At 40.4% G+C, this 10,873-nt stretch overlaps 2 protein-coding genes across 5 annotated transcripts; one reads left to right on the top strand and one right to left on the bottom strand.

Annotated features, from left to right (window-relative positions):
- Positions 1 to 1,312: 1,312 nt before the first annotated feature.
- On the top strand, positions 1,313 to 6,294 carry LOC106311643. 2 transcript variants are annotated; one of them, XM_013748882.1, is made up of 13 exons: positions 1,313 to 1,826; positions 2,084 to 2,219; positions 2,391 to 2,531; positions 2,624 to 2,825; positions 2,894 to 3,132; positions 3,221 to 3,332; positions 3,420 to 3,564; positions 3,666 to 3,808; positions 3,887 to 4,056; positions 4,151 to 4,441; positions 4,523 to 4,578; positions 4,677 to 4,891; positions 4,969 to 6,294. In XM_013748882.1, the coding sequence occupies exons 4-13, from the start codon at positions 2,747 to 2,749 to the stop codon at positions 6,189 to 6,191; spliced, it is 2,673 nt and encodes an 890-aa protein (XP_013604336.1). In that variant the 5' UTR covers positions 1,313 to 1,826; positions 2,084 to 2,219; positions 2,391 to 2,531; positions 2,624 to 2,746; the 3' UTR covers positions 6,192 to 6,294. The 2 variants fall into 2 exon arrangements, with proteins under 2 accessions (XP_013604336.1, XP_013604335.1); XM_013748881.1 differs by having other exon boundaries at positions 1,369 to 1,826; positions 2,391 to 2,527.
- A 120-nt stretch (positions 6,295 to 6,414) lies between these two features.
- Positions 6,415 to 9,567, bottom strand: LOC106311644 (serine/threonine-protein kinase ATM-like). 3 transcript variants are annotated; one of them, XM_013748884.1, is made up of 2 exons: positions 9,283 to 9,567; positions 6,415 to 9,130 (listed from the first exon to the last, which is right to left on the bottom strand). In XM_013748884.1, the coding sequence occupies exon 2, from the start codon at positions 9,109 to 9,111 to the stop codon at positions 6,598 to 6,600; it is 2,514 nt and encodes an 837-aa protein (XP_013604338.1). In that variant the 5' UTR covers positions 9,112 to 9,130; positions 9,283 to 9,567; the 3' UTR covers positions 6,415 to 6,597. The 3 variants fall into 3 exon arrangements, with proteins under 3 accessions (XP_013604338.1, XP_013604340.1, XP_013604337.1); XM_013748886.1 differs by having other exon boundaries at positions 6,415 to 9,126; XM_013748883.1 differs by having other exon boundaries at positions 6,415 to 9,111; positions 9,283 to 9,566.
- Between the last annotated feature and the right edge of the window lie 1,306 nt (positions 9,568 to 10,873).

The raw sequence follows: 10,873 nt of genomic DNA, 5'->3' as shown, positions 1-10,873 counted from the left end.
GGATCGATCGATGGGTATATGTCCAAAAACACATCGATCGATGTATATCCCGACGAAGTACTCCTTCGGTATATTCCGAGGAGATTTCCGACAAACTGGTGCTCCTCGGAATTTCCTCGGAAATGTGTTTCCTCAGAATTCCGTCGGATATTTCTGACGGAATTCCGAGGAAAGAAGAAATTCCGAGGAATTGTTTCCGACGACTTGTTTCGTCGGTATATCGTCGGAATAACGTTATTCCGACGAAATTCCGACGATTTTTTCCCTCAGTATTCATGTTGTTTTCTTGTAGTGTTAAGACTGCAAAGGATGAAATAGAATTTAAAAGATATAATCCATGCCAAAAATCAACTAAACTAGAACTTTATGTATATACATCACTTCTAGATGTGTGATTTTCTTCGCCTTAGACTTGCCTGGCTAGAGTCCTTTTTGTGCAAATCGGCTCCATAGTGCATAATTCTCATCATCTTACTTAAAGGAATTCGTATCGTGGCATATATATATATTATCAATCCAAATGACTCGCACAGTCTTTCACTGGTGATAGAGTAGGGGACTTCCCTTATGATGATAATTCATTTTGCTTTCACATTCGTCTTGTTTGGATAAGCAAGAGTCACGACCAGCTTCTCATGGATGTGAAATGACCTTTGACTGATTTGCTTCAGTTCTAATGATTCAAGATATTATTTAACATATCTTCTATGACAGTACCCAACATTGCAAATCAAGGGAACTCCATAATTAATTATGTCGCTATAGCTAACATCCTCATTGATAACTTGGCTGAAAGTGACATAAAATTTCATTTTGGGTTAAAACGTATAGGAGACTCAAAGAGAAGCAAAAGCAGTCAACAACATTGAAGATTTTGAAGTAATATTGTCACTATTCTGTAGAATCAGATGGGCCTCTTTGTTTAATAGCTATTGCAATCTCCCAGAATTTCTCCTTCTTTCATTTGAAAGTCCCATCATCATTGAGCTGAAAAAACCATGGTCCCATGTGTATTGAATGTTTAAGTAGGAATTAATGCTTCTTGTTTGGTGTCTTCTACCATTTTTAGCAGCAGCTATTTGTAGTTGTGTGTTTGTGACTTTGTGTACTTTTAGCTTAGCTGAAGAAACTTATTATTTTTTTCTGTGTACGTGACAAAAAGATTAAGAGAAGATTAGATTACAAAGCTCCTTCTTCCAAAACTTTTGAAGTAATTGTAAATATGTGTAATAGACAAATAGTATATTATATGTAATAGACAAGTCCTGCAATAAAATTAAATTCTTCAAGAGTTTGTCTGTTTCTGGGAGTTAGTCTTCTCTCTTTCTCTTCCAATCAGTGTATCTCCTATCGCTCTCATGCATACACTATCCGTTACGGCCATCATCGACCACAGAAGTATGTAACCATTTTTGTTTTAATCCTCTGCCTCTCACTCTCTTTTTCTCTTCACCAACACATTATCTCTATAGTGTCTTCTTCTACTTTGTCCAGAATAATTCCAGTGAAGCCTCTAATATCCCTCATAAATTTCTTCTCTGTCTTAAATGATTGCTTCATAAGAAGTTTCAGGCTTGAGATTTTACAGCTGCATCTTTTTCCTTTTAGGAGAAATGGGTCTGCTTAAAAGTGCATGGATTCTTTTGCTTTTCTTGCTTGTCTTTTCCTCCTTTTGTTTCAGGTTTCATTACTGTTATGGTTCAGAGCTCTCTGTTAAGTTCTTGAAAACACCTCCTACTGTTTCTAGATTTCACTCTGCCAAATTTTCCTTTCAAGCTTTTGAGAATGGAAACAGAACTTGTTCAAGCTGCAAATTCCAATGCAAGGTTGAGTTTAATTTTTCTTTTCTTACAAGGTTCCCAAGTTCTGAATTTGACTGTTAGTCTAGATTCTATGTTTTGGATGAGATCTGAGTGTTGAGTCTGCAAACAATACTTGTAATAACTTATTTGTAGTTTGGCTTTACTACCTGTTTAGCTTTGTGAATGGCCAAATACATTGTTTCTGTGCAAGAGATTTGGAGTTGTAATTTTTGATGAACATGCCACACATGTTGATTGAAAAATGAATGTGTTCTCTGCAGCTAGATGACCAGTTCAGTGTGGATTGCCATCGAAGAAGAGTTTTCTACTCGAAGTTACTGGATGGGAATCATACACTTGAGGTCTGCGCAAATAGGATGCCTAGATTTGGCTGCAATGTCTATAACTGGACTGTCGGTAAAGAAACTCTCCTCACACCTCTCTGATCAGAGTTGTTTGATTTGTTTAGCTTCTCTTTGTTGCAGAGTACACAGTTTCTTGTATCAGATCCAGTTATGAGTCCTTGAATGTGTAGGATTATAGACTTGTCTTCCCTTATTTTATTAAGCTGTAACATTATGTATGCAGATACGGTTTCTCCTACAGCCTCGGTGACTGCATCAATGCCATTCACAAGTGCACAAAACGTGTCTGTTAATATTACATTTACTGAGCCATGTGTTGGTGGAGGAGGTTTCAGATGTTCATCTGCGAATGCTTGTGACGTGAGTACGTAACCTTGTTTACATTCATCACTAACATGTTGACCTTCCATCTTCTTGTTCTAAACTCCTAACATTCTATTAAATGATGTAAAACAGCTTCTTGTCTACGGTGCTGGCCAAGTTATACCATCTTCATTCACCGTTCTTGAAAACTATCTCAGATACTCACTTCTTGTGGGATTATCACCTGATGCTCAATATGGAAGGCTTGTGTTGGTGATGGACAAGAGTGTCTGTTCTGACACAGCCGGTAACAGTTTTAAAAGAGCTTTGGGGTCGCGCTTCTTCGTCCATTTCGGTAACCAATCTTGTATTGTTTTGTAAGAGATATAAGGGATACTGATGTTGAACTTTCTTGGGATCTAGATAGGAGAAACGTGTTTGTCAACCTGCGAACTCATGTACCGGAGAAGTTACTGAAACTAAACAACCAAACCAGAACAGTGCAGGCAACCAATGATAACGGCAAGCTTAATGTCTACTTGTATTTCTCCGAACCGGTACTGAACTCTTCAGCTGAGATTCTTAAGCTACTAAGCACAAACCATGGTGATTTGCTTCCTATTGGTGGAAAAACAAACGGCAATCGCCGTTTTGCGTTTATGGTTTGTGCTTCTACTGCTTCTTCTCAAGGTTAATTAACTCGTGTGACCTATCTCTTTATGTAACGTTCACACTCTTTTTTTCTTTCAGGTCACAAATACATCAAGGCGTGCTATAGTCACGGTGACTCTTGACTCAAATTCAATAAGAAGCAGACATGGAACACCTGCATCTCCAGCTGCACCACTGACTTTTCTTTACGGTAAGTGATAGTGATACATTTGTGTTTCTAGAATCTTGTTTTTGCTTCTCTCACTGAAAGAAACATGCATGCTCATGATGATCTTAGATACGGAGAGACCCCAAGTTGTACTGAACACAACATCTGGTATGAGGACAAGAAAGCACACCATCCCTGTCTGGATAAAGTTCATGAAGCCAGTGTTTGGTTTTAACTCCTCACTTGTATCAATCTCCGGTGGATATCTTGATAGGTTAGTGGTCTTTTTTTTTTCTTCTAACTTCTTTTTTTATTTTTCTTCCTTCAGATTTGATGCTAAGTGAATTTTGTTGTTTTCCTTTAAATGTCTGTCAGCTTTGAGGAACTGAGTGGAAGCATATACATTGTATATGTAAAAGCCAACACCAGTACAATCTCTGTTAAGGTTCCTGAAAATGTTACTCAGGATGTAGCAGGAAACAAGAATCTTGAATCCAACATTCTACAAGTGACACATTGTAAGCATGTTAACCAGTTTGAATCTGTACGTGGTTTGTTTTCCTGCTTCTCTTACAAATGTCTGTACTTAATTGCAGATTCTGTGTCTGTGATGTCTTCTGTGATCTCTTGGATATCAACTTATATATTCTTGGTGACATGTTTCGTTGCGGGACTCCTCACTCTTTCAACCACAAGCCTCTATTCTCTTGGAGCATTTCCAAGACCATCTCCTTATCTGATATCAGATCCCACAAGGAATCTTTTTGTATGTGTTTTATCACTTTATACTTCATTTTTGTTTCAACCAAATTACACCGACTAAGCAGTAGTATTGTGTGCTTTGGTGGTTTCCAATGCAGAGAACTGCATGTTACATTCAGTTTTTCGCACTCACGAGATGGCTACCGGTGACATTGCCTGTTGATTACTATGAGTTTGTGAGACGCATTCAGTGGATAATCCCTTACTTTCCTCTCCCATGGGAAACTAAGCACAGTGAACAGATCATGGTGGCCTCAAGCCCTTTCATTGGTCCACATTCCTTCATTTCTAAAACTTATCACAACAACATGAATCTTGAGACATCAACCAAGGCTGAGCCAGTATTCGGATTGCCACTTACCGCAATGGAGTATAGATTATTCTTTGAGGTAAAAGAAGGATCCACTCTTATCTCCCATAGTTTCTTCTTGTGTTTGAAGCTCTTTTTGTTCATGTATTTGTGATTACAGACCCCTAATCTTAAGCCAGAGGCAGAACACGTTTTGGGTCTACCGCATCCAACAGTGTAAGTCATGCACGTTTCAAGTCAGCATTGATCTTTTACGTTTGCTTTAAGAAGAAGCCATTTAATATTTGAACTTTCGTTGTTCTTCTTTCTTATAGGTGGAGAGATTTTAATAGGATCATGTTTTGGGTAGCCATAATCGGAGGCAGTTTAGTTCTACTTCATATAATCCTATCTCTGATACTGAAGTTCAAGAAAGCACACACTGAGAAGAAGAGGAGCTTCGGTGCGTTTGTCTTCCCAAGATTCGAACTCTTTCTTCTCATTCTTTCTTTACCTTCAATCTGCAAAGCTGCAAGGAGCCTCATACAAGGTACTTGTTGATACCAAATCTCTTTTCAGTTTGGAGAATCATTGTTAACACTTACCACTAAATTTTATCTTTCTCAGGCTATTTTAAACAGCATGGAGCTGCAGAAGCCAATGTCATTGTTGGTATCCTTGTGCTATGCATAGTAGCTATTCTTCTCTTGGCTTTGTTTCTCTTCCTCTCTGTTGGGATAACCTTCGGGAAGCTGTTACAGTATAAAGAGATTCATCAAGAAGGCCAAAATTTCCATTGGTACCAAGAACTCATCAGAGTGACACTTGGTCCTGGTAAAAGAGGCCAATGGACATGGAAAAAAGAAGACAAATCTATCTATCTAACCAGGTTAGGTCCGGTCTTCGAAGATCTAAGGGGTCCACCAAAGTACATGCTCACACAGATTTCAGGGAGCAACCCACTCAAGCAACGTGATGACCGCATCATTGCATCAGATGATGAAACAGAAGACGCTGAAGCTCCTTGCATACAGAAACTGTTTGGAATCCTTAGGATTTACTACACCTTTCTCGAAACCGTGAAAAGGGTGTGTTTAGGGATCATTGCTGGTGCTTTCTTGGACAACGAGACTTCGAAAACTCCGGTAGTGGTTTTGTTGTGCATCACTTCCTTTCAGCTGTTCTTCCTTGTTCTGAAAAAGCCTTTCATCAAGAAAAAAGTACAGCTTGTTGAGATCATTTCAATAGCATGTCAAGTCGGTGTATTCGCCTCATGCCTAGTGCTCTTGGCCGAAGACTTTCCAGAGGCAAGCGGACAGAAGCTTGGGATATTCATGGTCGTACTGTTCTTGATTGGGTTTATTACACAGATGTGCAACGAATGGTACTCACTGTACAAACAGACAAAGAGGTTAGACCAGATCAACAGATCATTCTTGAGCGGTCTCAAGATGTTTGTCATTGGGCTTGCCGCGTTAATCTTACCTCAGAAACTGATGAAGAGCAAGATACCCGCGGCTCAACTAGAAGGGAGAAGCAGCAGCAGCAATGGAGGGATTGCATTCTCAACACCAGAGAACAGGTATATAAACTCTTCGGGAAGCCGAAGCTCGGGTAGCTTGGACAAGCCATGGTTGAGACAGATAAGAGAAATGGCAAAGGCTAGCTTCACGAGAGACAGGAGCAGTAGCAAGGTTCCTAGTGATCCTTCAGGGAGCAAGAGTGGTTGGAGCAGCAGTATATGGGGAACAAAGACAAGTGGAAGCTCTTCTAAAGACTCATCTTCAGACTACAAATCAAGACCTAAAGGACTTTACAAAGATTTAGAGGCCATTTTTGCTTCCAAGTGAATAAAAATATTAAATGTCATATTCTCTGGTTTTAAATAATTTGTATTGTACTATTGAGTATTACTTGGATACATTTAAGGTTTCACTGTATTTTTGTGTGTTATTAGTAGGTGTTGATATTACCAAGAATGAAGCCGACATCCAAAACAGTTTTCACATCACTTATAGAAAACTGCCCCTGAAGGGTTTAGATAATTAACTGCAGAGCTTCAAGCTCTATGGTAAAAAAAAAGGTGAAAATTGTTTAATAACAGCACCAACATCTTCTAATACCTAACCTTATTCTACAACTACGGTCCCAAACTAAAGACAGGAAACACAAGAACGGATAGTGTCCAAACAGTTACAACGCATGGTACATTGGAAAATCTGAGAAGCTCACATTGATATATATGTCAATGGCTGCTCAGGAAGAAGAAGAAGAAGAGCTAGGCATAGAACTTATCTTCTCCAGAAGAGCAGAGATATCGCTTTTCAGTTTTGCCTTTGTCTCTCTTGATAAATGATCCCCGGATTTATCCAGCATTGCAGTCATCATCAACAGATTCTGCTTCATGGATTCCACGCTAATCGGTGGATTCTTCGGTTTCTGTAATGGACTAACGTGCGAGATTGCCGGCATCCTTGGGGCTATGTTTCTGTATACTACGTTTATCAGTTTCTGCTGTAATCTGAAACTCACCAAGTTCTCACCAAATGGGTTAGCTTTGTCTAAGCTTTTAACAGCTTCTACAGCGTCGCCACTACTCACAAAGGCAACCTCTGCTCCACTAAGTTCTTCATAGACATGTGTTTCAGAAGCATCCAAAGGGCCAAACGCGGAGAATGTGGAGGTTAAGTCGTCCTTTGAAGGCATCAACTCTTTTGAGGAAAACTTCAAGACGAGAACTGTGATTCCTCTGGTTGATCTGTTGGGCATCTCCTCTTTCTTCCTACGTTTCCTGCGCAGAGTAGGCTCAGCTTGAGGCGGAACCGAAGCTGGCTCTTTAGTTGTTCCGTTTAAGTCAGGTATACCATTAGTGGCATGTGCAGCTTCTGGATTCTTCCTCTTCCTTCCTCTCTTCTTCTTCTCTGTACCAGTGACTTTAGCGCAAAGATCTGCGCTCGTGAACCTTCTTTCCAAATCTGTCAGGCTGGAAACATAACCCGTTCCCGAGGCTCCGTAGATTGAACGTGGAGCTGCTGCTGCTGCTGCTGCTGCTGCCGCCGCCTGAAAGTTTAACATCACAGAAAATGGTCTCTCCTCCTTTTGTGGGAGGGGACTGGGAGGAACTAAAGTCTCCGGTTTTTGTAAATGGTCAGATTCTGCAGAAGCTAAAGCATTGCCTCCACTGTTTAAGTCCGGTACAAGGGTAGCAGAAGGTCTGCTGAGTGTATCTGCCATACAAGCTTTCCCTTGTAGAGACGGCTCATTTGCAACAGAACTAGAAAAATCTGAGCGACTAATGGTATCTTTGATCGTTTTCAGCCCTGGCATCTTTGGCTTCGAGGCCCTATGATATGTTCGGTACTTTTCAGCTCTGATATTTGCCTTCTGATCTGCATCAGCAACTGAAACACCACCAACAACCTCGATCTTCGACTTCTCTGAGTTCTTCTGCAACTCAAAGGTCTTCTGCTCAGTATTAGCCACTGAAACACCACCAATAACCTCCATCTTTGACCTCTCTGAGTTCTCGTGCGACTCAGAGATCTTCTGCTCAGTATCAGAAACTGAAACACAACCAATAAGCTCGATTTTTGACTTCTCTGGGATCTTCTGCGACTCAAATGTCTTCTGCTCGGCTCCAGCAACTGAAACCCCACAGAAAGGCTCAATCTTTGACTTGCCTACATTTTTTGACTTGGAGGTTCTCAGCTCAGTACCTGGATTTGCAGCTTTAGCTACCATCAAATCGTTCAAACCAGCCATGTTAGCCAACTGCATTCTGTAAGAATTTTCATCGTGAAACACGGAGATTCTGAACTTGGAGAAGAACCACTCAAAGAGGCCGACATTCTCAGTCTCCTCTGAACACGTGGAGGAGTCCACAGCAAGCAGCTTGAGTTTAGATACCAAATCAGAAGGAGACGTGTCAACAAGATCCTCTCTCGCAGACACGTTGTCAACCTCACTAACGAATTTTCTAAACCACTCTTTCCGAAACTTCCTCCTGCGACTACCTGCAACAACCGATGGAGAACCAACGAACTCACTCTCTTCCATCTTAGATCCATTGAAACTTCTCCTAGCCTCGTTTTGGTTTAGCTGATCCATCGGTATCTGCTTATGCCCACAGAAACTATAAAACGCTGATAGCCTACTCTGCATGACTGTGGCCTCGAGTATCCCACCGCTCGAAACACATTCCGCCAGATTCTTCAGCCGAGTCACAAACTCTTTCGGCTCCAAACGATCTACAGAGAAGTCACGCAGGATCAAAGGCTTTGTCTTCCGAGCTGGCTTTTTCCCGTTCCTTTCAGACATGCAAGAACAAGTCATCTCAAGTTTCAACGAGTTCCTCAACAAGGTCATAGCTTCCTCCACCGCGACGAAAAACCCCACATCGTTTCTTTGACTCGCCAATCTCTCAAAGCTCTCCTTGAAAGGCCTCAGCTTCGAAGGTGCGCACCACGATTCAAGCTGCCCCTCGCCAAGATACCTAACCATGAAAGAACTCTCCTTTGCGTCAGCTTTGTAACCAACGACTTCCCCTGGCCACCATTTCTTGGATTTGGTCATCGCCCATACAAGATTCCCAACCAGAGACTCCTGAGTTTGGTTCTCCTTCAGACAACTCCCATTAGATTCAAGGGCGTTGTGGGAACTAGCCCCAGTCAAAGAGCCGCTAAAGTCAACAACAAGTGATATATTCCCACCAGAGACTTCAATCTTCCTCAAGGTTAAACACTCATCATCTTCTTCCATCGATGCCTTCATCTGCAAAGAAACAACCTTTCTGCATCAACCACACTGTATTATTGCTCACATTTGATCCCAAAATAGAAAAAGAAAAACAATCTATTGAGAAATCGAATGTGGGTTTAGGAAACTCTTGATTGAAATCCCAGAAAAGAAAAGATCAAACCTTTTCTATTGAAAGTTAGTTACCTGCGAGGAGAAACAGAAAAATCCTGACTTGGCTCAGAGTGACGTCAAGCAATGTGATTCCGCAACAGAGAATGTGTGTGAGTGAAAGGTAGCGTTGAGATGAGACACACAGAGAGAGAGTGAGAGAAAACTACTGTACTGTCTTCGGCTTCGGCTTCGGCTTCGGCTTCGGCTTCGTCGTCGGCTGTGAGAGATTCTTTTCTAATTCTACGTAATTGCTCTCTACTCTTGTCCCATCAGGGTTTCTGAATCAAACCGGGAATTATTACTAAAACCGTGCTAACAGTAAACCGGAATGGAATTACCGATAAGCACGAGGCCTTCCTTCCTCTGGCTCCGGATTCGATTCTCCATTTAAGTCTTAGAATCTGTTTTTATGTTTATTTCCTCAATTACCTCTTCTTTTGAACTTTTAAACAAATTAAAAGAAAGAGAAAAGGAGTTTTAATTAAAGTGGGAGAATTTGTCATAAATAAATTTTGAGAAGAAACAATTTAAGAAACTAACCCATGTGCTGTTTGGTAAAGAAAAAATGTGACAATTTCACACCAAAGTGACTACTTTCTTCTTTCTGCATGTAATGTGTAGAGATAACAAATGATACTATTTTTTTTTCTCTTATGAGCGTAAATAGATTATCTAGATTCTGGTAGCTAAACTGGAAACTATGTATTCATGTAGAACTTAGTGCTAAATTATCCGCATTTATATTTTGAGTTTTGAGGACGTACTTGATCTCTATAGAGCTAAAACTATTCCTCAATCTTTTGTATTTCCTCCAAATATGGTGTAAACGCAGGTCATTCTTCCGGTTCTGAAAACATCTTCTTCAGCTGAAAATTATCTATTGCAAAAGTGACATGGAATTGTCTGAGAAATTTCATATTTTCCATTATCAAATGAGAGCTTCTATTTCCGAATGTAATGCTGAAAGACATCCTCTTATATTTCTTTTTCTCATTAAACCTTCAAAACCCCCCAGAGTGTTATATCTCTTTATTCTTCCATTTTACCTTCCATGATCTCTCCGTAAAAGACCAACTCCCCCCCTCCCCCAGAGAGTTGGCTCATCGGTTCCACCTTGTGTGACTGTTGCTTGAATTATCGAAAATTATCTGTTGCAAAAGTGACATGGAATTGTCTGAGAAATTTCATATTTTCTATTATCAAATGAGAGCTTCTATTTCCGAATGTAATGCTAAAAGGCATCCTCTTATATTTCTTATTCTCATTAAACCTTCAAAACCCTCGAGAGTGCTATATCTCTTTATTCTTCCATTTTACCTTCCATGATCTGTCCGTAAAAGACCAACGCCCCCCTCCCCCACAGAGCTGGCTCATTGGTTCCACCTTGTGTGTCTGTTGCTTGAATTATCGAAAATTATCTGTTGCAAAAGTGACATGGAATTGTCTGAGAAATTTCATATTTTCTATTATCAAATGAGAGCTTCTATTTCCGAATGTAATGCTAAAAGGCATCCTCTTATATTTCTTATTCTCATTAAACCTTCAAAACCCTCCGGAGTGCTACATCTCTTTATTCTTCCATTGTTCCTTCCATGATCCGTTCGTAAAAGACCAACCCCCCACC

This window comes from Brassica oleracea, chromosome C8 (genome assembly GCF_000695525.1).
Source record: "Brassica oleracea var. oleracea cultivar TO1000 chromosome C8, BOL, whole genome shotgun sequence".
Lineage (NCBI taxonomy): Eukaryota > Viridiplantae > Streptophyta > Magnoliopsida > Brassicales > Brassicaceae > Brassica > Brassica oleracea.
This window is presented reverse-complemented; position numbering and strand designations above follow the sequence as displayed.